The sequence below is a fragment of the Sinocyclocheilus anshuiensis genome, unplaced genomic scaffold, assembly GCF_001515605.1.
Source record: "Sinocyclocheilus anshuiensis isolate Anshui unplaced genomic scaffold, SAMN03320099.WGS_v1.1 scaffold939, whole genome shotgun sequence".
NCBI classification, from domain to species: Eukaryota; Metazoa; Chordata; class Actinopteri; order Cypriniformes; family Cyprinidae; genus Sinocyclocheilus; species Sinocyclocheilus anshuiensis.
In genome coordinates this window covers 31,167-56,366 of record NW_015544227.1, presented here as the reverse complement: position 1 = coordinate 56,366, position 25,200 = coordinate 31,167, and the positions used below count along the sequence as shown (strand labels likewise).

Here is a 25,200-nt window from a genome sequence, read left to right as displayed (position 1 = left end):
TCTTACAGCAGTCCACAGTCTCTGATGAGCGGTTCTAACCCAATGCTGGGTTGTAGTCCTGGTACTCTGGCGTCTGGTATACCCCTGAGTGGACTATTGCCCTCTGGTGGTCTCATGTCTGGAGCTCTTCCTGCCATGCAGCCTGCTGCTCCAGCAGGTAAAGTCTCTTTGAATTCCTCCCTGTTTTGTCAGATGTTCATCAGTGACTTTTACAAGTTGTCAGCCACTATTGTGGAGAGTAAAATTTGTTCCAGGTTCCAGCAGGTGGGCCTTTTGGCCTGAACAACAGTCCGGGACTGCGACCGCTCAACCTTTGAAAGAGCTTTTTCTTTCAGCTCCCTACAGGACCGCTGATTTTTAACTCTCTGCAGCAGCAGCAGTTGTCTCAGTTCTCCCCTCAACAGCAAAGCAGTCAGTCCGCCACATCCAGCCCCCAGCAGCAGGGGGAGGGGGTGAGTCAGACACCGCTATCATGATTCTAGTCATTTCCAGAGGCTGAGGATCAGCTCCAAGAGTGTTAAAGATATAGTTCATCCAAAAATTAAATTCTGTTCCATGGAAGTCAATGGCTACTGTCAACTGTTTGGTTACCAACATTCTTTAAAATATCTTCTTTTATTCTCAAAAGAAGAAAGAAGCTCATATAGGTTTGGAACAACTTGAGGTTAAATGATGACAGAATTTTCATTTTTGGGTGAACTGTTCCTTTAATGTGTGTAAATCTGAATCACTCGTCTTATTTCAAATGTAAAGCTATATTATATTAAATTACATTTAGAGAAAAAAATATATATATATTTTTTTAAATAATATATTTAACATAATTTATATTACATTTTCATTATATACTTGTATTACATTTATATACAGATGGTAGAGAGATGAAAGATATGTTTGGGAAAACTAGTGGTATAGAAATTACGTACTTTTTAGGGCTGTCAAAATGGCTGAAAAACTAAATTCGAAATTTGTGCTTAAATATTATCAAAATTCTAATTATATTCGAATTTAAAATGCATAATTTCAGTTAGGGTGAAGAAAAGCTTTTGGCTTCTCTCCTGAGGCCACAAGAGGGCGCATCCACCAATGCACGTTTATTCAAAGCATATAAGATAACATGACTATCTGTGAAAAAAGTGCATAATGTTTATAAACCAATTATAATTAATTAAGTTGCTTTTAAACAACTATAAACAAAACAGCATCATGTATGTATTCATAGTTTAATACAAAGGGCCGAAAGCCAATCACACAGATTACATTTTTCATTTAAAAACACGAGTTGCAGTGGGATGGGGGAGAAAACCCCGCCATAAAGTCTTGAGATATGTTTTTTCAAAGTTAAACTTGCATTCATTTTACATGGCTTTCTAAACATGTGCGAGACGCAAGTGCAACTCTGATAGATGTCCTTCTAGAAAATGCGCGAAATATGTGTTCTGTGTGAACGGCTTGGTTTCAGTTTTGACGTAAACAAGATCTTCTCCACATTGATGTTCTCTTTTTCCGCAATATTTGTAATTAACAACGCAGCAGCGCCGCATCTAGTGGCTTCAACTGGATAGGCTAACAAAAACATTATAATGCAATGACACTTACATCGTCATCGCATCTCGTGTGCAACTGATAAGGCTGCCTCCTTAACGCACACCTAAAATTCGAATGCAACGTTTTTGCATTCGAATGTGGAGTTTTATTTTAAATTCGACGAATATTCGAAATTCGAATTATTTTTTGACAGCCCTAGTACTTTTAATTTGAATGAATTTTTTGTATACGAGTAAAATGTTAAAATTTGTTGTAGTTTTAATTTAGATATTTTAAGAATTATTATTATATAGTATAGTTATTTTTCAAATAGTATACAAATTTGATATAATTTATTTCAGTTAAATAATACGCTCAATATATAATTGTATTTCATTTATATACAACCAGTTGGAGATAAAGGACGTTTTTGGGAAAACTAGTGGTAACTTGAATGTATTTTGTATACAAGATGACAGTAAAATATATTTTGATGTAGTTAGTTTTAATTTAGATATTGTATCAATAATATATTATTACATATTATACTATAAAACATTTAGAATATAATGACAACATAAAATATTGTAAATATAAAAAACAACGTGCATGGTAATTTTAACATATTACATTTTTTTAATTTTGTAATTTATGTACAAGTATTTTGTTTCTAAATTAAATATATATGTTGACTTAGGGTTTTATTTAATGCAATTCGACATTGGCAATCTCACAAACCATCTTCAGTTTCATCCTACGCTAAAGAATATACAGTATATATGTTCTGAAGTACTTAAGTGTCCTCTTTGAATCAGGCTGATCCGGGTCTGACGGCAGAACAGGGTCTGTCCGCACAACAGACGGCAGTCATCAATCTCACCGGAGTGGGTGGATTCATGTCTCCTCAGGCAGCAGGTACGGACTCATGCACTGGACACATGCATTTCATTTCTCTGCCACTCCTCTCACTGTTATTCGAGTACATCTCTAGTCCAGATATCTCTAACAGACACTAACACAACGAGTAGACATACTAATGAATTCAGATTTTGTAGTGTGTCATACTAATCTCAACAGAGATCAATCAAAGTTAATTAGACCTGTTTTTTTTTGTTTGTCATTTGATTAACATGATGGTGGATGCCACTTTTCCTCTTTCTGCTACATTCTACCTTTTATTTCCTGTTACCTCCCTCCCCACCCTGTTCTTTCTCTCTCCCCTCCTCCACCCCACCCCTCTGTCCGTGGTAGTGCTGTCCCAGCTGGGTTGTGGTCTGGAGGGGTCCGGGCCCAGCCTACCGTCCCCGAGGCTCCAGCAACAGCACCAGCCACAGATCCAACTTAAATGATTTTAGCAAATGGCTGCAATATAACAAAGAGTGAAAAATTTAAGGGGGTCTGAATACTTTCCGTACCCACTGTATATCAGACTGACCTTTGACCTCTCAGACACTAATTCCCCTTCGACTGACCTTTGAAGACCACCTGAATTCAAAACCGACCTTCTTGAAGGGTTATTTCATGCCAAAAAGGACAATTCTGTCATCATTTATTAACCTTTATGTTGGTCCAAACCCGTAAGAAATCGTTCTTCTTCAGAACACAAATTAAGATATTTTTTGGATCAAATCGGAGAGATTTCTGTCCCTCCACTGAGTCTATTCATCCAAAACTCTTCAAAGCATTTTTAAAAAGATCAAAAAATAAATCCATATGAATTGAACGGTTTAATCCAAGTCTTCTAAAGAGACAGGATTGCTATACACGATGAATAGATTTATTTTAGGCTTTTATTCACATATAAACACTGATCAGCTAACAATGTTTACAGCATTCAAATTTGGTCACGGAAGCTCAAGCATGCTTGTTTGACACACGAGAACCAATGAGGTTCATTCAAGTGTGGTTGAGCTTCTGTTTATGTTTGCTGATCAATGTTTATATGTGAATAAAAGCCTCAATTAAATCTTTCATACACCTTTCTGCTCTTATTGGGCATGATTCTTCAGTTCGCACTATTCCAACATGATTCGTAATATATAATTATAAAAATATATAATTATCACCTAAAATAATCTATTTTTAAAAATATCTATTTTAATTATTATTTATTTATTTTTTAACAAAAGTTTGGGGTCTGTATATATTGTTAAAATCTTTTGAAAGAAGTCTAATGTTCACAAAGGCTGCATTTATTTGATCAAAAATACAGTAAAAATTTAATATTGTGAAATATTACAATTTATAATAACTGTTTTCTATTTGAATATATTTTAAAATGTATATGTTAAAAATGGAGTTTATTCCTGTGACAGCAAAGCTGAATTTTCAGCATCATTACGCCAGTCCTCAGTGTCACATGATCCTTCAGAAATCATTCTAATATGCTGATCTGCTGCTCGAGAAACATTTCCAATGTTGAAAAAGTTTGTGCTGCTTAATATTTTTGTGGAAAGACATTTTTATAAATGATAACAACATTATAAATGTCTTGACTGTCACTTTTGATCAATTTAATGCATTCTTGCTAAAAGTATTAATTTCATAAAAAAAACAAAAAAAACTTTTAAACAGATTCATAGCCCTAAATAGTACCTGTTATTTGGTACCAAGTTTTCCATTTTAAATTCAAAGGTCTGGTGAAAGATCAGTCTGTTATATGACATCTATGCATTCACTCTTTAGATTAAATGTTCCACACTACACAGCTAAACACTGTTGTTCATAAGAATCACATCAGTAGCTTCTTTTCTGGCTACTTCTGACCGACGTGGAAAGCTTTACGTGTTGTTTACGTATTGTTCTTATGCCATGTTTTGAGTTACCATTTTTCTGTCTAAGCCTTTACCAACATTTTCATATAAGCTTGTGGCATCAGCTTATCTCTTAAAGGTGACATATTATGCCCCTTTTTACAATATGTAAGTTTGTGAAAAAACACAATGACGGCGCCGTGGGTGGAAATTTACAGATTAAGCGGCGGTAATATTATAATGAGATCCCTTTGCCACGTCACCAAGGGGGCGAAATCTGACGCGCTCGTTTTCTCAGATGCTTGCAAAAAAAGGCTTACCAAAACAAAGTTACTGGGTTAATCTTTATCACGTTTCCTTGGTTGGTAGATGCACCGGGGACCTGATTATAGCACTTAAAACCTGGAAAAGTCAGATTTTCATGATATGTCACCTTTAATAGATGCTTGAGAAGCATGTTTTATAGCAGTTGAGATGAAATCTGTCAAACCTTCAGGAATGTCTTCTTTATAAGGAAGTTCATCAGATTTAATATTGTGCTGTTTTATCCGTCATCACGCACAGCTCACACTGATTGGCCCACTCTCCTGTCCTGCATCTGACCCCAGTAACAGCCGAACTCTTGCATTAGTCCCAGCTGGGATGCGAGTTGAAGTTGCTGTCTTACTGACAACAAATGAGAGCATGGCAGTGTGTGTGTGTGTGTGTGTGTAATAGAGGATAACTGACAAACAGCTGCATTGCACTTTTAATTTTAATTTTATCGCTCCTGCTTCATCCTTTCCTGTTCCTCACAATTTGTTGTTCCCATCGATTATCCCCGAGTCTTCCATTCCTCCCTCTTTCAGCCTCGCCAAGCTTCTGCAAACAGCGTTGATGTCTGTCCAGCGTGTTGCATCTGTTTTCACTGCAGTGTTAATGAATGGTGGTTTCCTTTCAGCAGCTCTGGTTTAGTCGAAACTCTTCCATTGTCAGAGAGCCAGTGGGAGAGGCGACGAAAACATGTAATACATACATGTAATATTGATCTATACAATGTACAATACCAGTTAGAGGTATTTTCCAAATTGCCTGGAACATTGTAGATACTGATAAATGATATTAAGTGTCAGTCAATATTGTATATTTAATTTAGCAACTCGTTTCCCCTACTTTTACATTTAGATTACCTTTGCCTTCATCCAACACTCAAAGTTCATCTTTAAAAACATTTAATAATTTAATAGCACTGTTAAATATAATCTTTAGCAAATCTCAAAATGAATATCCGTTTTTCATACTGAACCTTATGATGCTTCAATTCACTTGTAGTATTTAAAATTATTTAAGTTGATAGTGTTTTCTTTTTAACTTATTTATACAAAATAATATTGAATTTTAATATCTGCCATTTATGTTATTGGGCCAGAACAAGAAAATAATTATTGGCTTATCGACCAGAATTTTAATATCAGTGCATCCCCAATTTTAGAATAATAGTAAAGTAGTAAAGCAAAATTCATATGTAGGCAGTTTAAACAAAAGTTTGGGGTTGGTGACATGTTGATGTTTTTGAAAGAAGTCTCTTATGCTCACCGAGGTTGCATTTATTTGGTCAAAAATACAATCAAACAGTAATATTGTGAAATGTTATTCAAACTTAAAATAGTGTTTTCTATTTTAATACATATTTAAAATGTAATTTATTCCTGTGATGGTAAAGCTGAATTTTCAGCGTCATTACTCTTATATATGTGACCCTGGACCACAAAACCAGTCTTAAGTCACTGGGGTATATTCGTATCAATAGCCAAAAACACATTGTATGGGTCAAAATTATTGATTTTTCTTTTATGCCAAAAATCATTAGAATACTAAGTAAAGATCATGTTCCATGAAGATAATTTGTAAATTTCCTACTGTAAATATATTAAACCTTCATTTTTGATTAGTAATATGCATTGCTAAGAATGCAGTAAAAAAGGCGATTTTCTCAATATTTAGATTTTTTTGCACCCTCAGATTCCAGATTTTCAAATAGTTGTATCTCGACCAAATATTGTCCTATCCTAACAAACCATACATCAATAGAAAGCTTATTTATTCAGCTTTCATATGATGCATAAATCTCAATTTCGAAAAATTGACCCTTATGACTGGTTTTGTGGTCCAGGGTCACATATTTCTTTTGAATTTTGTATGAAGTAAAAAAAAAAAAACAGCATTTGCAACAGAAATCCTTTGCATCATGTCTTTACTGTCACTTTTGATCAATTTAAAGTGTCCTTGCTGAATAAAAGTAAAAAGATAATTTTTCAAAAGAAAAAGAACTTACCGACCCCAAACTTTTTAACTGTACAATTATAACTTATAATATTATTTAAATATTTTCACATTAAGCATCATTCAAGTGTAAGTTTTTAAAATAATGAGAAACTCGTATAGCAATTTGACTGGTCTTCCCACACTTGGCTACATTTGTATAAATTGATTACAAGGACCGATGGAGGGTGGGATACACTAAAACCAACAATCAGAGCTGAAGGTTTACATTCATAACATTTATCTCCATGGCTAAGTGGAAGAGATGCTTCTGAGGCACAGCTGCTGTGAGAGGAGACTCTGGGGACATTTTTAACTGCACATATTCATTATCTGCTTCTTTTCCCTTTCCACAGTTGCAATTCTTGCAGCACCAAATGCAACAGCAGCAAATGGGTATGGCAGTGGGAGCGCTGCCACGGCAACATTCCGCCAACCAGCCAAAAAGTAAGAGGAAACGCAGCACGCCACAGCCCCTCTCCAAATCATGACCTCCAGCTGGACGTCAGCAAACGGCACTGTGCTTGATCAGGAGCATTTTACGGACTGACTGTGGCTTGACTGGACTAAAGTTTTTTTTTTTTTTTACATTCATAGGGGTGCAGGAATTGCCCTCCTGACCTCAGGACAGATGAATATATACTGCGAGGACTTTTAGAGCAGGGGACCTTAGAGTATTACCGTATTTTTTAAAGAAATACAAGATATTAAATGAGACAATTCTTGTAGGGTTCTCTACAGCATGCTGTCTTTATTCTTTCCAAATGGCCCTTTCTACAAGAGCCTGTTTGGCTTGAGAGGGTGGACCCTACGCACACTAATAAGGGCCGTACAGATGTGCCTCAATCACCTGTTGCTCAACTTTACAGTTATGAGAAAACATTCACTTTACTGCTGGATGTCAGAGTGATAGGCCGCCTTGTCCCAGCATGCAATTACATGTGTGGTTTTTATACGGCACATTTTAAAATGGCATTTTGTTATACTGAGGGGGAGTTGATGTATATTCTTATGAAGAAAAAAAATCTAAACCATGTGAGTGGATGACATTTCTGAACACTGAGGCAGAATTTTTGTAAATGGTCTTTGTCGGCAGTTTTATTGTGATAAAAAAGAAAGTATATATTGACAGTGAAAAATACATCTTTTAGATAAAAATGTCATGACTGTGTGTTTATTTCGCCGTCTTCTTGCTCTCAATGACTTTGTCCACCAGTTTGCTGATTTCTTTGTTTCTCGTTATGGCTCGATTTATGCAGTGTTGCAGTTTCTCACCAGATAACGACGTCCCACCTAAAACAAAATGGAACATTTGTTTTTAGATCTACCAAAAAATATTCAATCAAATCTGCAGACCTCAAATTCAATCTGCAAAAGCTCAGGGATGCATAAAAAAAAAAAATCACCATTTTTGGATCCAAAACCGCTAATTTGTATGATTTGTGTAGATCTAATATGTTTTTGAAATTTGTAAAGACCGTTTATGAATTTTGTCAACAAAAGCATAAAAGCTAAATAAACCTTCAAGTTTAATGATTTAAAGCAAAGAAATATCCAAAGATTAATATTAGTTCATGTAAGCAAAGACATGAATATTAGCATTGTAATTTTACTGTTATGTAAAATTAAATTATTATTAAATACTACTATTATAAAATATTTTTTATTTTAAAGTGCAATAGTATTAGTATTATATGGTTCTTTATTGGATAGTTTAATTCTTATAATTTAATAAAAACTCAAACAAAACAAAAAACATACAAGGGTCCAAGATGAGATTTTCCCTATATCCTCATGCTAAAATCGACTGTAAATCCATATTTTAAAGCGGATAAAAAAAAAAAGTTGCAGTTTTCACCTCGATGAGTTTGCGTGTAAATAACCTGCAATGTTCACCTGGTTTGTGGACGGCACAGAGTCGATCCTCCTCGTCTGTTACCACAGTCAGTAATGCTGTTGACAGGCTTTCTTCTTCCGCTGTAGGGTCGACTATGATTATAGAGCTGTTCAATGAGAAAATGGAAAAGATTGTGCCTGAACTCATTCTTGTCATTTCTAAAGAATGTTATACTGATCTTGAGACAAGTGTTCTCTTTCTTAATGTCATGAAATTGATTTGGACTAAACTAAAAAGTGTTTTAACACCAACCCACACTGCAGTTGTATAATAGAGAAATACATTTCAATTACTCATCAAATATTACAAATGATGAGCCAACTGGATGCCGGTTGATCTTCAAGTGCCTCTTCTTCTGGATGTCAACTTCTGCTAAATCGGTCTCTTTGTTTATAGTGACTTCAGGGAGTCGGGCTGAGAAATATGAAATGTCTTTATTAGTCATCATATCAGCCGGAGAAAATGTTATACTCAGAAGAAGCACTCACCGTTCTTTAAAGCTGCCAGCAGAACTATGATACAGGCGTCAAGTAAGTTCCCGTCGTAATCCAAACACATAATATCACAGTACAGCACCCAACAAAGCTAGAAAAATCCCATTGATAAAAGAAATGCAAAGGATTTGAAAAGAGCAATTTGATGATAAGAAGTATTTTAGAGTCTTATTATATAGACAATATAGGCTATTATTTATAAATCTTACCTTAGATTTTTCAATGCACAATTCCTCCCTATTTATTAAATCTGAACTAAAAAGCAGAAAAAAATAAATATTAAATATGTAATTTCATGCAAACATTATTTGCAGTCTTGTTAAAATTTCAGATTTTTCGACGGGGGAAAAAATCCCACTGCTTCAACAAAGAGAAATGTGGTTGTACCTTTCAATGACATCTGCGATAAACTGGCTGGCAGCCTGAGCCTGTTCTCCTGGTGGACCGGGTCTGAATCTAGATGAGCACAGTGGAGGCAGATCTACATTTGGGACTTGGAGAGCAAAGAGGAACTCGGCTTATATTTCATTCAACACCCCAATGTATAATATTAGTCAATTATCCGATTCTAATTTACATTTACCTATATATCCTTTATTTGGCGCATCAGATGGCGGCATAGTCAATTCCTGCAAGAAAAAAATGCTGTAACTTCATAATCAACAGCCACATCATCATTTTTAGGAAAATAAAAATGATCCTCACAGCTTTGATCCCACAGATCACTGTGGTGTTTCCAATTTTCACCAGTGCTGATCCATCAGCTGTAGATATAGAGCCTAGAAGGACACAATCATCCAATTACGCCTAATAACATCTCTGTATTTGTAAAGCATTGAAAATCTGTGTGTTTTTTAATATGCATCCCATACTTACTAATATTTAAGGTTGTGGGTCTGAACTCTCCCAATTCCCTTCCATCTGGACGACAGTTTTCTTTCTGTAGAAATATTAGATTAAGACAACGAATAACTGAATTATTAGATTAGTGTTATATAACACTTATCGGAGCTGACAGAAATCAAATATTGGTCAACTCACCAGAAAGCTCCTGTGATATTCTAGAGGCTCTGCGGTTCTAAAAAAACAAACAAACAACTAATGTCTCGTTGTTTACATTAAATAATACAGCGAAGGCATTATCTCACTGTCCAGAAAACGTCTAATATACTAAATAATTCAGAAACAATCTACACATGTAATTCATGCTGTGTAGCAGTAACTCACTCACTTGAAACCAGCCGCCATGATGTTTAGAAGCACCACGTGAAGACTGCAGTGACGTAAAGACGTGACTCTCGCGTCCTCCGCTCCAGTGTGGGGCGCTAGTGCTGTTTCCCATCCGGCGCTCTGCGGCGCTGCGTGTTCTTCGCCCGCTGTGATGATGATGATGTGGTTCGTAAAGACGACTTCCGCGTAGGTGTTTCTCTGTGACTGGAAGTATAGTTCAACAATGGAGATGTAACTATTTATCCGTAATTTAGTACGACACCCATTTATGTTTGTCCCGCCTTGCGAAGCCGCCGAAAGGCTCGTTTTAAGGCTGCCCTGTATGCTTCAGTAGAGCAGTTTAGCTATACACTGGTGACAGCTTCCCTGCAGTGCAATGTTCACTGGGATATGGATGATGGATTTCTCGTTATACGACTTAATGCAGTATTCGCTGATCCTGTCGCTGATCGTCTTACTATTGGTATATTTATATCATTTTATCATTAGCATTTTCATATGTGTTTATACATCTTTATATTATAGAGGGTAGTTTGTTTGCTCTTCTTGCTTTGTTATTTTGTAAAACAATTTTTCTCATGCATTTTAATGAATGAAAAGTGTTTTTGAAATACTTATGCGTGATACTTTTGTTGAGCTTCACCGACTCGTCCAGTTGAACAAGTTAGTTACTCCCTTGTGTCACACCTGTTCTTGTCTTTAGGTTGTTGTCGTGCTACATGTCAGTGCTAACACGGTAGATCAGACTCGCCATGAGAAGGAGAAACACTTCTTGACTGCAGATGGCAAGGAGGAGTCTTTTTCCAGTCTGATGGACCCTCCATCACTGGAGCTGTCCGTGGTTGTTCCGTCATACAACGAGGAACTCAGATGTGAGTTGTTTTGATGGTATATGCAGTAATATGTATACACTGATGGTCAAAGGTTTTTAAAAAATGTTTTTGAAAGAAGTCTCTTAAAGGGATAGTTCATCCAAAAATGAAAATTACCCCATGATTTACTCACCCTCAAGCCATCTTAGGTGTATATGATTTTCTTCTTTCAAATGAATACAATCGGAGGTATAATTAAAACTGTCCTGGCTCTTCCAAGCTTTATAATGGCAGTGAATGCTGGTCGAGATTTTGAAGCCCAAAAAAGTGAAATTTTTCTTACACAAACGCTAACGCATCGCTTTGCTTCTGAAGGCCTTTATTAACTCCATGTGGAGAACTTTTTATGATGAATGGACACACTTTTTTGGGTTTCAAAATCTCGACCAGCATTCACTGCCATTATAAAGCTTGGAAGAGCCAGGACAGTTTTCAATATAACTCCAATTGTATTCGTCTGAAAGAAGAAGTAGGATGGCTTGAGAGTGAGTAAATCATGGGGTAATTTTCACTTTTGGGTGAACTAACCCATTAAGATCACCAAGGCTTCATTTATTTGATCAAAATACAGAAAAAAAAATGTGTATTAAATTGATTATATTAATTAACTGCTTTCTATTTGAATACATTTTAAAACTTTATTTTTTGATGATTTTTTAGCTGGATTCTTCGATGAATAGAAAGTTCAAAAGAAAAGAATTGTTTTCTTTCTTTTCTTTTTTTTTAATGGTATGCATCACAGTTTCAACAAAAATATTAAGCAGCACAACTGTTATGATTTCTGAAGGATCATGTGACACTGAAGACTGGAGTAATGATGCTGAAGATTCACCTTTGCCATCACAGTATTAAACTACATTTAAAATATATTGAAATAGAAAACACATTTTTAAATTGTAATTTTTTTTAAAAACATGATTATTGTTTTCATAATACTGTATTTTTGATCAAATAAATGAAACATTGGTGAGCATAAGAAAATCTTAATTATTCCAAACTTTTGACCACAAATGTATATAATTTTGGGTTAGCACCCCCACTGGATCCATATGGCTCAAAATCATTAATCTGCTTTTGGCAAGAAGAGGATTTATATTGTTAATGCATATCTCTGTCCTATCACAGTGCCTGTTATGATGGATGAAGCCATGGAATACCTGGAGAAAAGACAGGTCCAGTATTTAATTGATTTAAATGACTCAATGGTTAAGTTCTGTTTTTCTGAGTAAAATATTTGTGATTATGATTGTTCTGTAACATATGTACTTACAAAATATAATATCAATAAATGTAAAAATATCTGAGTTCACCTGGGAATCCAAAAATGAATTATTTTGGATTCTTTTCTGCAGTTGTTTAAGAGTCTGTTTGAGTGTTTCACCACTAGATGGCAATGCTGTAACTAAAGTGACTCTGTTTAACCTAATGTATCCTCTTGTTGATTTTACAGAAGGAGAATCCATCATTCACCTATGAAGTTATTGTGGTAGATGATGGCAGCAAAGACAAAACTACAGAGGTACTTTTCTGCATATATATATATATATATATATATATATATATACAGTATATTATAAACAATAATAATAAAATAGTTACTGTGCATGTTTTCAAATTGAATGCTTATATCCTCAGGTTGCCATGAAATACACAAAGAAGTATGGAGCACAGAAAGTGAGAGTTTTGACATTAGTGAAGAACCGTGGAAAAGGCGGTGCAGTGAGAATGGTAACAATACAAAAACACCCAGTTCTCCTTGTGCGATATCCACATTTCAGATGAAATCTGAAGAAAGATATAACAAAGATGCTGTTTGCACTCAGCTGGGAATGTGAACAAACTCAATTAATCAGTTAAATGGCTTGATGCCTGAGGAAGTTTAAATATGTGCTCAATCTTAGCTAAAAGCCTTATTTTGCACCCACTTAGATAATGAAATAGTTGAATGTTGTTTCTTATTGTGTTTATCTTTACTCAGGGAACTCTAAGCTGTCGCGGACGGTTCATTCTTATGGCTGATGCAGACGGAGCCACTAAATTTGCTGACATTGAAAAGGTTGAAGAAGGTCTTGAGAGCATCGATGAGAAGCCTGTGAGACTCCACTTTTTGTAAATAAAAATAGACAGGCAGCATATTGCCAATCTCTTGTTGGTATGTGGATTAAATATCTGTTTGAAGCTTAGCCAGGAGATACGGTTATCAGATTACCAACAGACCTTTCCTTGCCAAGAGATCTCTGAAAATCTTTTCTCCTGTGTCCATGCAGGATAACATGGCGATCTCCTGTGGATCCAGAGCTCACCTGGAAAAAGAATCAGTGGCTCAGGTAACAATGTTTCTCAATATATCTAAATACTGGAGCATGACAGTTAATGTTCATGAGTAAATTGCCAATACTTTTGCATTTTCATTCTTCTTGTGACAGCGGTCTCTGTTCCGAACGTTCCTGATGTATGGATTCCACTTCCTGGTGTGGTTCTTCTGTGTGAGAGGGATTAAAGACACACAATGTGGTTTTAAGCTCTTCACTCGTGAAGCTGCCTTGAAAACTTTCTCCAGCCTGCATGTGGAACGCTGGTAAGGAGGCTTTATATTAAAGCATCTCTGCAACTTTTGCACACAGCATAAAATTCCAAAAAGCACTTTTAGATTAAATTAATTGTTAACATTATTAAATGGAATCTTTTAATTTCTTAAATTGTATTATTATTATAGTTTAAATTTAAATTTTAACCTTTGAATTAAAAGAAATGTTCCTATCCTTGCAGGGCATTTGATGTGGAACTTCTCTTCATTGCTCAGTGTTTTGAAATCCCTGTAGTAGAAGTAGCTGTTAACTGGACAGAGATTGAAGGTTTGTGCTGTCAGTTTTGAAATATAATTGCATTTAAATGTTCTTTTCTAGCAGTATATGTCAGAAAAATTAAGGTGATTTCCTCTATGAGGTAATGAAGACTTGTTTTATGGCACATTTTAGGGTCAAAGTTGGTGCCGTTCTGGAGTTGGCTACAGATGGGCCGGGATCTAGTCTTAATCAGACTGCGTTACCTCACTGGTGCCTGGAGGCTGGAGTCTGAGAGAAAAACTCAGTAGCTGTTGTTACTGCTAGTGTGCTGTTCGTGAGCTAACGGGGCAAATGGTTAAACTTACAGCCCACTGCCACAAATGAGTGCACTGTGAGCGCAGTCGGTGAACAGCATTAGCATTTTATTATCACTGACTGTGCCATGACCACATAAGGGGATTGTCTTTGTTTTTTGATGTAATATTGCCATTTCCATATTTTCTTTTACATACTGTATTAAGTTTTGGTTTGAAAAAGGGGCAGATCGTTCTTAGCCAAATAAAAAAAAAAATTATAATCAGTTAGCGTTTCTGCATTTGCAACTAATTTGAAAATGTTTCATAGAAACAGATAAAGATAAATAATAAATGTTTTTTTTGTTAATCATGCTTATTTGAAAAACAGATTTTGATGCAGAGCAATTTTACAAGAAATGAAAGTAGTGTGCATTTAACTGAATGCTTAAAATCAGTGCCCTCAAATCCATTATTAACACGCTCATCCCATGCATATAAGATTTAAAAACAGTTGACTGACTGAAATGGTCTATGGTCTAGCATGTACTCAGTGCTTTTTAATGTGGTTTACTCAATGTGCTGCTCTGCACCCTGGAGAGAGTATCCTGTTTTTCCTCCCTTTCACTCCACCAGGAAGGCATTTGTTCTTATTCAGACCCTGTATCTTGTTAGCCACTCTTAAGAGGGCATATTTAAATATTTTACACTGACAATTTTTTTTACATCAGTGATTTAAGCAGCTATTGATGTATTGTATTTCCCCCGCCCTACATATATAGAGCCTTGTCAGTAACGTATATGATCCTGTGCACCTTGATTGAAGATGATCATTTTGCGGTGCACTTTTATTGGAAGCGAATTCCCCCTGCCAAACTCATTTGATCAAAGAGAGCACTAAATATGCGAGCTGTCATTATTGGGAGTATTGTTACGTTCCCCTGCAGTTGTTGTAAACTGTGAAAATGTCAAACTTCTAGACTCTCTGTCGCCATCCAGGCTTGCGTCATTAACTGGACAAATCACAGTATGCACACAATCGAAGTGTATCCATCCGCGCCGAGGAGCGCACGAAAAGTAGGGCTATTGATAAACGCTTTGGCACTCCGCCAATCTGGCACTGAAACGGTTTTGATTTTTACTATGATAATTTATATTTTAATTTTAACAAGCTTCTACTTTTCAAGTGTGTGTGTGTATATATATAAAACGTGTATATGTATATATAACCTATGGTTCAGTAGTTATCAAACAACCTTTCAGTCAGTAGCCGCAAGTGTGAGGTTATCCTACAAGTTAGTGAGAAGGCGGTTATCAGAAGTTGCGTTACCTTGGGGTAACCATAGCAACAGCGTTTTTGGGGTCGATATATGGTCGAGCGTCGACAAAAGTACTACTCTCACTATTACTTTCGTTATATATTTACGTATCACTAATATATAAAAACGTTTTATATATTAATATCACATTATTTTTGTAAGTGTTTTTAAGATAAACTGGCAGTCATCAAACTACAATTTGGGTTGCGCTACATGAACCTCAACCGATTTTTTCTTTCAAAATTCTAAAAGAAATTCCTTTGGAACGTTGACCGCTTGAAAGTAACCGAATAATTCGCGCTTTGGAAATTTCCGCTGAAAAAAAGTCAGAAAAACTTCCAACAAATCACTTTCACTTTACAACCTTGGCCAAAAAGGTGCATCACTTCCTGTGAAAGCCGGGAAAACAACTGTCCGCACTTGTCATCTGACCCTGAAAACAAATTAAAAGTGAAACGCTGCTGCCCACAATGACCTGTTTTCTCTCAACAATAGGCCTGTGAGCGAGTCTCAGGCTGCTCTTTTTGAATGGGATGATGATCCCTCTGTGTCTGACGTCCTGGGAGTTCCAGGAGCTGCGGATGAATTCCGCACGAAGGCGCTGAGGCTCCAGTCAGACTGACGCCGCGGCTCTCGCTCGATCCAAGCACACGCGCTGTGCACCTCCAGTCGGCGCGAGATTCAGCGTTCGGCTGTTTCGCGGGATTACCCGACTACGCGGATCGTTTTTCGACTCGTCACGTTAAGGTAAGGAATAAAACGTGTTATATAGCGCTTTTGATATTATTTAGCATTTATTTCAGGATTTAAAAATTAACATTTTTCTAAATGATAAGAACAAGTCCTGACAAGTGTCTGTGTTTTAACTTTTTTTTTGTCTTGTCACACTTTAACTTACTTTTTCTTCCTCACGTTAAAACTTCTCGCATGTAAACCTTTTTAACAAGGTAGGCTGCGTAAACATAGACGTTGTTTGTTATGCCACTTGCTGTTTAAAGATGCTGCTCCATAGAGAGAAGTTGCGACAGTTATTACGCCTGGAATCGTTTTTTAAATAATTGCTAAATATAACATTGCAACATTTCTTAAAGCAAAAAACAAAGCGAGGTTGATGGGAAGGATGTGTATGCGCGTTTGCAGGGGAGTTAGGTGATTAAGCCTATCTCAGCACTCAGACTGCCAGACGCCAGTTTCATAAGGACACACTGCCTTTGAGAACAGAGGAGCAGATGAATTCACCCTCAACTGATCTTCCTGCCTGCCTGTGCCTATTTGAAACCAAAGTATGATTTCATGCATCGCTATTAGTCCTATATGGTCTCATTTTTTTCCTATGGTTATTTGATTTAGTTAGGGGTGTGTTAATGCAGTAATATTTTCAGAAGCTATTATTTGACTAGTCTGGCCAAAGATGGAAGCAAGCATCTCTAGTTTCAAATGCTCAAACGGCATTGATTTTTAGCAGATCGTTTTTTGCATCAGAAAGCTTCTGCAGGAAAAGGAGAGGGCAAATAGGTGAGGTCCAGTGAGAAACACAGTAGGACCTGTTGACACTGACAGCAACAATAACTCAGCAATAATTCATAAATCCCAGCATGCACAGATGCATGATGTTGGCCTCCAGTATAAGATCTTGAGATCTGCATAGGAAAATGTTGTTTTTACGTCAATAAATCCTACACCCTAATAGGGTGAATCTCACAAAAGAAAATATCCATGTCACATTTCACTCCAAAATCATAAGAAGATGTTGCTTAAAGAAAATGAAGCCCTTTAGCTTAATATTCATTTAGATTTTGGCGTTGTTTGACATTATTTTTCATGACAATAAAGCACAATTTGTCCTAATTCACATAACCATGGTGCAAAAAGTATAAATTTTTCTTTTACTAAATACATAAATAACAATAAAAATCAAATTTTCATTTGTGTAATGTTATAAAGATTTCTTTGACCACAATGTAAATATTTATATAATTATGTCCATATTTTTGTCCATAACTTTTCATTTGTACTGATTAAAAAAATAATAATTTTTAAATGTTAATTCAATTCTAACTAATTAAATAATTCAATCACTTTTCAAAATGTTAAATAATTTGAAATGAATAACAATTAATTAATTAATTTAATGCATATTCAATTATAATTTTATTAATGCAATTCTGACATGCTTCTTTGTTTCTTTCACCAGATAAAAACGGCTGACTGCCTGACGAAAAATCACTGTCAGGGGGTTTATTCTATACTCGCCTGTATCTTGTCTGTAAAGAAATAAACTGAGGCTCCTGGGTTGGAGTGATTTAAAACAGATCTGCCCCAAGCTTTGAGAAAAATCTAGTCCCTGGTGTCGCCCCATCGCATGATGCACTCCACCACATCCATCACCTCCCTCTTCTCCTTCACCAGTCCAGCTGTGAAAAGGCTGCTGGGCTGGAAGCAAGGAGACGAGGAGGAAAAGTGGGCGGAAAAGGCTGTGGATTCCCTCGTAAAGAAGCTCAAGAAGAAGAAAGGGGCCATGGAGGAACTGGAAAAGGCTCTGAGCTCTCCTGGCCAGCCCAGTAAATGCGTTACCATCCCTCGATCCCTGGATGGAAGGCTCCAGGTGTCCCATCGTAAAGGTCTACCACATGTTATCTACTGCAGAGTGTGGCGCTGGCCGGATCTTCAGTCCCACCATGAGCTCAAAGCACTGGACTGCTGCGAGTTTCCTTTCGGCTGTAAACAAAAAGAGATTTGCATCAATCCATATCATTACCGCCGTGTGGAGACGCCAGGTAGAAATCGATACACAAACCACTTTTCTTTTTTTTTCATATTGATTATCGCTTTTTGCCAAGGCAGCATTTCTAATTTTTGTGTTTTTCATCTAATATTTATATTTTATTTTATTTCAGCTTTATTTAAATGAACAAAAATGCTTTAATAGTTTTCATGTTAGTTAACAATAATGTGTCTTAAATGTTTATGGTATCTTTCTATAGTGAATTCATAATTCTAGTTTAGTGATTGCACACCTTAATCTGACTTTGTTTTCAAGAAAATGGTATTATTATGGAAATGAAATGTATAAGAATAAACAAAATGTATTATTGTTGTGTAACTTACTAGAATGGAACAAGACTGAACACACGTTTACTAAAATAATAACTTGTAAAAATAAAAAAAAATGACTTCTCGACTACTGGTTAAGTGATGCCAGTGGATCCAGAAAGCTCTTTTAGAAAAAGAACATTTGGATCAATTACATCAATTTTTGAAATAAAGTTAACAAAGTAACAAGACCTGGAACATGCATTAAGTGAGTTAAAAGTACATTTTAATTTAATGTTTATGACTTTAAAAGATAAATGCGCAATTAACTAATTTTTGAACATTTTCCTCTTTTGTTTTAGGTGTGCACTTGTATTACGTCGGAGGGGAGGTGTACGCAGAGTGTCTGAGTGACAGCAGTATTTTCATACAGAGTCGGAACTGTAACTACCAGCATGGTTTCCATCCCACCACTGTCTGCAAGATCCCGAGTGGATGCAGCCTGAAGATCTTCAACAACCAGCTGTTTTCCCAGCTGCTGTCTCAGTCAGTAAATCATGGCTTCGAGGTGGTGTATGAACTTACCAAGATGTGCACCATCAGGATGAGCTTTGTCAAGGTAAAGAGGTTTATATAGAATATGTGGTGCATCATGAGCAGCTAATAAAGGTCATGTTAACACCCTAGCAGCCACCTGGAATGGCATAGCAACACCCTGCCTACCACCAGCAAAAGAACCAACTCATTAGAGTCACTAGTTAAATCTACACTGGGAATTAAACTACACTGGTTGAATTGGCTTATAAGATTTATTCTTTCTGAAATCAGACTAGTTGTGCTGTATGCTTTTGATTCAGTGAAAAGAGCTGGTTCCTAAGAGTCATTCACTTGGGAATTGGATTATACTGGTTGTACTATATGCTTTTGATTCACTAAAAAGATCAGGTTCATAAGTCATTAATTCAGACATCGGACTACACTGGTTGCACTTTTTTTCACGTTTGTAGATTCAGTAGCAATGTCACCGATTAAGTAGTGAATGAAACTCTGTCAAGAGTATCTTAAGTATTTTTGTAAGGGAACGTGTGAATATACAGAATGCGTGTGCTAGAACAGTTTGGTTCCAGTATTTTTTATTTATTTATTTATTTTTTAATAGAACCGGATCTGAATAAGAACTGATTCCCGGTACCCAAGCCTAGAAAACACTTTTCTTTTTTCTTTAAAAAACAAAAATCGACTTATATAGTTTATTCTAATAAATATGAATATAATAATATGCAGTATTTTAAATAAACTCTGTTGTCAAGCTTATTCAACAGTATGGGTGAAAGGTGCTGTTTAGCGCTATCGCAATACAGAAAGGTCATCAACGTCATTCACAAGCTAACAGCTCTTGAGGTGCTTAGCACTTCCAAATAGAAAATCTTCTGTGTGTTGCTATGCAAACATAATATGTAGTTATTCTAATCTCTGGTTTACTGTTTTATGGATCTTGCTCTGCCAAAACACACTGAGGATCCCATAGCTCTAGAGTTCTCTGGTTACTGACTGATACGACACATACAATTTTCCTTGCTCGATTTGTATGTATGCAGACAAAAAACAACAAATTGATTGAGATTATTTCTATGTTAAAATATAAATGAAATGGAAGAGTTTTGGGGAAACAAGTTTGCAGTTATTTTTGCAATTCCTTTTGTTGCTGCTGGGCAATTGGAAATGAAATATTTTAATATTTTTAATTTGTATGTTATTGTTGTTGATTTGTTTTTAAAACCGGTTTGCTGTTTTAGTTGTAGTATAAACGGCCAATTATTGAGAATGAAATCTGTCCTCTTCCCAGGGCTGGGGTGCGGAATACCACCGTCAGGACGTCACCAGCACCCCCTGCTGGATAGAAATCCACCTGCACGGGCCGCTGCAGTGGCTAGACAAAGTTCTGACCCAGATGGGCTCCCCACACAATCCTATTTCCTCTGTGTCCTAATGCATTACAGAACAAGGGGAATATAGTTCTCCAATAGACATTTATAGCACTCCTCAAGACACATAACGCTCTTTCTCTTGTGAAAGTATCTTTTCAGTGGATGTTTATGGTACTGCTATAGGATCAGCCAGGAAATATGTACAATATAATGCTGTTAAATAAGCAGTGGTTAGATAAGCGTTGCATTGTTTTTAATTTAAAAAAAAACATAAACACCACTACTTCACAGTATGTAGTAGCTGAGATCAGTTCAGACAGAATCTCTCTAATAGGAAGCCAAAGAAATGTGTTAGTAGTTAGGTACTTGTTCTGGAAATGTTTTATTTGTGTCATATTTTGGCTAATATGTGCCTTCTATAACATTTCAAGTTGTTTTTCATTTGCGTTAGCTTTCTTGATCTTGAAATACAAAAACCTCCCTTCTATTTGTGCCTGTTTATTTTCTAACCTAAATGCAAATGTGAAAAAGTTGAACAATCCTTAAGTATTAATGCTTTTAAAGCTGAAAACTGCAGGTTATCAATTTTCACAAGATCAATAAAACTTCATTTGATCGCTCTTAGCAACTTACTGAGTTTACTCCATGTTTAAAATAATAAAGCTGATTGAACAATTCTGTGTGTACGCTGTTACTTCCAGCTACATGGTCAAGTTGTGGCAAAAAACTGTAGCTTTCACTGGTGACATTATTACAGATTAGATTAAGATCACTAAAATAAAAAAATGTTTATGATAACAGCTGCCGTTTCTTATTTTCTATCATTAATTAAAAAATCCTAAATGACACCACATGTGGCCGAACAGGATGGCTATTCAGATGGATTGTTGCTATACTGTAGATTTAGCTGCTAATTCATTTCATGATCTCAAAGAGCTTGATGATGACAGCAGTCCTTGTCAAATAGCCCAGTTTTCAGAATGCAGTGTTGATAGTCTCCACACCATTGAGAATGGCTGCAGGTCATAGATGCTCACAGTTCCCACCTGAATATAGAATACTGCCCATTGTAAAATGTCTGTGAAAATGTGACTGCATTAAATCCTTGACAGGATGCATAAAACATCTTCAGTCTTCAGTAGTTGTGCTGTGTTTGAGCTCGATTCTGTGTGGTCAGTAAACGCTGCTGCTGCTGCAGGAAACCGATGACTTCTGGACTCCTCAGCAGAGACTGAATCCCAAAAACAACACAACATCAGGCAGCTAATGGTAAGTCACTCTACTATGAAATAATATTCAGTTAATATAAATATTAATAGGATTTATATTACATATTAAATATACATGAGGTTTTAAAACGATATAAAATTCACCAACCCAATGCGACAGAATATTTGGCATACAAATCATACATAAGAGATTTTTAAAAAACTATGAGAATTAAAAACAGATATTTTAAAACTGAAAAATTAACCTTCAAAAAAATAGATGATGTTATTATTAGCTTCATTTATTAATTTATTTAAGTTATTATGGTTAACTAAAACTAATACCATAACATTTTTTAACTGAAATAAAGTAACAAATATCAGATGGAAAAAATGACGTTAGTAATTTGTTAATAATTAGTAAAATGTTGCCTTGGTAACTATTAAGTTTAAGTTGAAAAATAAATTACTAACTGGAAATAAATAAAAACTGAAACATGAAATAAATATTAAATATAAAAAAATTAAAATAATATTAAAAATACATCAAAAGCACATAATAAAATGATTAAAAATAAACAAATTAAAATGAAATCCAAAACTAAAAAAATACAAACAATTTAGAATAGTAACAACAACTATAATAGTATATAGATAACACTAAAATAACATTGCTCTAAATGACTAAAACTAAAACTACTCTAGTGCAAACCCCAAGTGTTTCAATGCTCTTACCAGTCTCTTCTGGTTCAGCACCTGCTCAATGAGGGACGGTCTGGTTGGTCTGTCTCCCATGTTACCCAGCCGTTGCTTAGTAACAGATACAGGCCTCTCCTCCGAACCCTCCTTCACATCACAAACAGAGAAAACACTGAAATAAGCCTATAAAGTTGGGATAAAGGCTAAAGTTAATGCAACAACTGAAGCTGTTATTTATCCCAAATAAGCATTTCCTTACTTCTAGTTTTCCCGATGACATGGCCTGGTCGCTTTTCTTTTTCTTATACTTGTCCTTGTACATTTTATTCCGGTGTTTTTTGCACATCCAGGGTTTCCTGGCTTTGGCCACCTGCGTCGTGGTCTCCGTGCAGCCGTCATAGATGCAGGTTTTGGGCACGTTCTCGCTCTCTCCGGACGTCTCGTCGTCGTTGAGGTCCTCCGGACTGGCCGCGCCGTCTCTCGCCTCCGGCACGTCGCTCTCTTCGCCCGGGTCTTCCGTGTCGTACGGGAAGTTCTCCTGGTCGGACGGGGTGGTGCTGCTTTCCGCGGGTGCAGGGGTATGGCCCTCTTTACCCGTATTTGCCAAACTAAGATGAACGCTGTCGCTCATTTGGTCTTTTTAGAGCAAAACCCAAATTCTAACCTGTCATCCGACCTTCATGAACGTACTGACCCAGACGTGCCTTTTTAGTGAACTCGGCACAGAATAAATTAGTATTAAGCTGATTTAATGACTGTCATTAAAAATGCCGCATTTTTAAATAAAAATAACCCAATAAATATGACCTATACGAATAAAAAACGGAAAAATATGAGCTGTGAAGGACTCCTGTCACGACAAAAAAACAAAACAGCGATGGCCGCTGCAGAGAGTCTCGCCTGTGTGATGAAATTGACGTTGCGCCCTCTAGCGGCACCACGCAGCGATGCAAATACCTGAATTCTCGAATACACTGGACCTAAATGCATCTGCACGTGTAGAAGACACTTTAATAGCCTATATGAATGTCGTTGCATTAGATAACTAAATATCAGACTACATGGCTGATGATAGCACAAAAAAAACAGCCAACACCCTTTACTCCGTTTATGGAGATCAGAGATTATTGTGCATTGTGCAGATTATTGGCATCGTATCACTGAGCGGTATGGCAATGCTGACTCCCTAACAAAGTAGAATGCATCGTCGATAAAGCCTCAAAATCACAGGTACAGATCTCATGTACAGGTAAGCTACTGTTCAACCAACATACGTGCTAAAGACATCACCAATGATCCATCTCACCCAGCACATAACTGCTGAGATCACTGAAACCTTTCAGCTGTTGTTTCTTCCCAACAGCTGTCAGCTCAATAAACATTCTAACCATATCACTCCTCAGACTCACTTTATGGGCCCCTGACTTCTCATTATTTATCTGTGTTGGATCGCAGATTGCTGTATTGTTTATTGCAGACTGTGTCTTGCCTATATTGTATTCTATCGTCCATTTGCGAATAGTATCTATCAAGTAGATAAGCATCTAAATATATCAAATAGTTCTAATGTGTTTAATAATGGAAACCCATTTCCAGCACACAAAAATGTTTTGGCAAATCATAACAGTGACATAAAATGTAATACTTATGAAATAAAAGTCCAAATTATGACATACTAAAGTTAAATTATGAGATAAAATAACATGAAAAGTCAAATTTGTGTCATAATTGAATTTTTGTGAACTTAGTATGTCATAATTTTGACTTTTATCTCATATTTTTTACTTTTTCTGGCATTATTTCGTCTTTTTATGTCATAATTTTATCTTTTACGTCATAATGACAGTATGCTATAATTTCATCTTTTTATCTTGTCATTTTTACTCAGTGTCTCATATTTTTGTGGCAGAAATGGGCTTTTGTTCTGTTCTGAAAAGACAGTTAAATATAAAAGTATAGGTTTGAAATTATATGTTTTGAATAATATATTTGTAATATAATATAATATTTAATGTTTTCTTTGTTTTCAAAATTACAGAAAGTATTTGGACATTTTCTGGTTGTCAAACATTATTGGATCCAGTCCATAGTTAATGGACCTGTGAGCTGTGTGAACTTGAGGAAAACTGGCTTCATAAAAATCACCTTAACACTTTGAGTACATGCAGAAATGAGTTTTAAAAAAATAAGTCTATTATGATCTGTTTGCTATATTTTATTTCTAATGCAATGGAATTCATACATTTATAAGTGTGTCTAAAGTATCCACTGTATGCTGTTCCTTTTCATTATAGTGCCACACATTTTTTTACTGATGATTTTCCTGTTCTGTAACTTTTTTGCATGGTGAATTAAAGTCATGAAAGTGTAGTAATATAGTCAGATATAATTTTCAGTATGACAGAGTCAGTATGACAGTTTTTCTATTTACAGTTCATTATGTACATCATGTGACTGACATACACAAGTCATTAATATTTTTCCAAAATCATACAAAGCCTTCATGATAATGCTTCAATACAGTCTATTTCAATACAGGATCGGCTGTGACTTATTTTAAGTTTTGTGGAATTATTTACTCTAAATAATGTTAATGAAAATGACACCGATAATAATGATAAATATTTAATTATATATACCAAATTACTTGCTAGAATATTTCTAAACTTCTATAATATCAGAACTTTCAGACATGTGTAATCGATCTGTCTTTCTCTGCTGTCAGGACAGCGAAGACACTGTTGATCTCTGTGAGGAAATGCTGCAGATCTCCATGTTAGTGAAGGAGCTCCCGGCCTCACTGCCGCATTCTGGGTATGAAGAACTAGAGGATATGATGTTCTTCAGCCTGTGGAGAGCA

At 35.9% G+C, this 25,200-nt stretch overlaps 5 protein-coding genes across 10 annotated transcripts in view; 3 read left to right on the top strand and 2 right to left on the bottom strand.

Annotated features, from left to right (window-relative positions):
* The window catches only part of LOC107697409 (transcription factor SPT20 homolog), a 17,689-nt gene extending 10,122 nt beyond the window's left edge, over positions 1-7,567 (top strand). For 4 of the 6 annotated variants that reach the window (XM_016498177.1, XM_016498176.1, XM_016498179.1 and 1 more), the window contains 3 exons: positions 2,343-2,442; positions 2,779-2,867; positions 6,938-7,567. In XM_016498177.1, the coding sequence (XP_016353663.1) occupies positions 2,343-2,442; positions 2,779-2,867; positions 6,938-7,072 (324 nt within the window). In that variant the 3' untranslated portion in view covers positions 7,073-7,567. Of the gene's footprint in view, positions 1-335; positions 453-2,342; positions 2,443-2,778; positions 2,868-6,937 lie in introns of all 6 variants that reach the window. The other 2 variants (XM_016498178.1, XM_016498180.1) reach the window with 2 other exon arrangements.
* An 84-nt stretch (positions 7,568-7,651) lies between these two features.
* Positions 7,652-10,300, bottom strand: LOC107697412 (exosome complex component RRP43-like). The gene is made up of 11 exons (XM_016498182.1): positions 10,204-10,300; positions 10,014-10,050; positions 9,849-9,912; positions 9,678-9,751; positions 9,556-9,601; positions 9,360-9,465; positions 9,182-9,227; positions 8,967-9,063; positions 8,772-8,892; positions 8,478-8,584; positions 7,652-7,874 (listed from the first exon to the last, which is right to left on the bottom strand). Exons 1-11 carry the CDS (start codon positions 10,218-10,220, stop codon positions 7,756-7,758), a joined length of 834 nt encoding a protein of 277 aa, XP_016353668.1. The 5' UTR covers positions 10,221-10,300; the 3' UTR covers positions 7,652-7,755.
* A 67-nt stretch (positions 10,301-10,367) lies between these two features.
* LOC107697411 (dolichyl-phosphate beta-glucosyltransferase-like) lies at positions 10,368-14,444 on the top strand. The gene is made up of 10 exons (XM_016498181.1): positions 10,368-10,665; positions 10,906-11,074; positions 12,200-12,246; positions 12,525-12,593; positions 12,710-12,802; positions 13,053-13,166; positions 13,342-13,401; positions 13,501-13,652; positions 13,844-13,929; positions 14,053-14,444. The coding sequence occupies exons 1-10, from the start codon at positions 10,579-10,581 to the stop codon at positions 14,166-14,168; spliced, it is 993 nt and encodes a 330-aa protein (XP_016353667.1). The 5' UTR covers positions 10,368-10,578; the 3' UTR covers positions 14,169-14,444.
* Positions 14,445-15,672: 1,228 nt separating this feature from the next.
* On the top strand, positions 15,673-21,211 carry LOC107697375 (mothers against decapentaplegic homolog 9). Its single transcript, XM_016498151.1, has 4 exons — positions 15,673-16,219; positions 17,667-18,249; positions 18,850-19,124; positions 20,352-21,211. Exons 2-4 carry the CDS (start codon positions 17,835-17,837, stop codon positions 20,493-20,495), a joined length of 834 nt encoding a protein of 277 aa, XP_016353637.1. The 5' UTR covers positions 15,673-16,219; positions 17,667-17,834; the 3' UTR covers positions 20,496-21,211.
* A 10-nt stretch (positions 21,212-21,221) lies between these two features.
* On the bottom strand, positions 21,222-23,284 carry LOC107697413 (regulatory factor X-associated protein-like). Its single transcript, XM_016498183.1, has 3 exons — positions 22,600-23,284; positions 22,377-22,487; positions 21,222-21,664 (listed from the first exon to the last, which is right to left on the bottom strand). The coding sequence occupies exons 1-3, from the start codon at positions 22,969-22,971 to the stop codon at positions 21,569-21,571; spliced, it is 579 nt and encodes a 192-aa protein (XP_016353669.1). The 5' UTR covers positions 22,972-23,284; the 3' UTR covers positions 21,222-21,568.
* Positions 23,285-25,200: the final 1,916 nt, after the last annotated feature.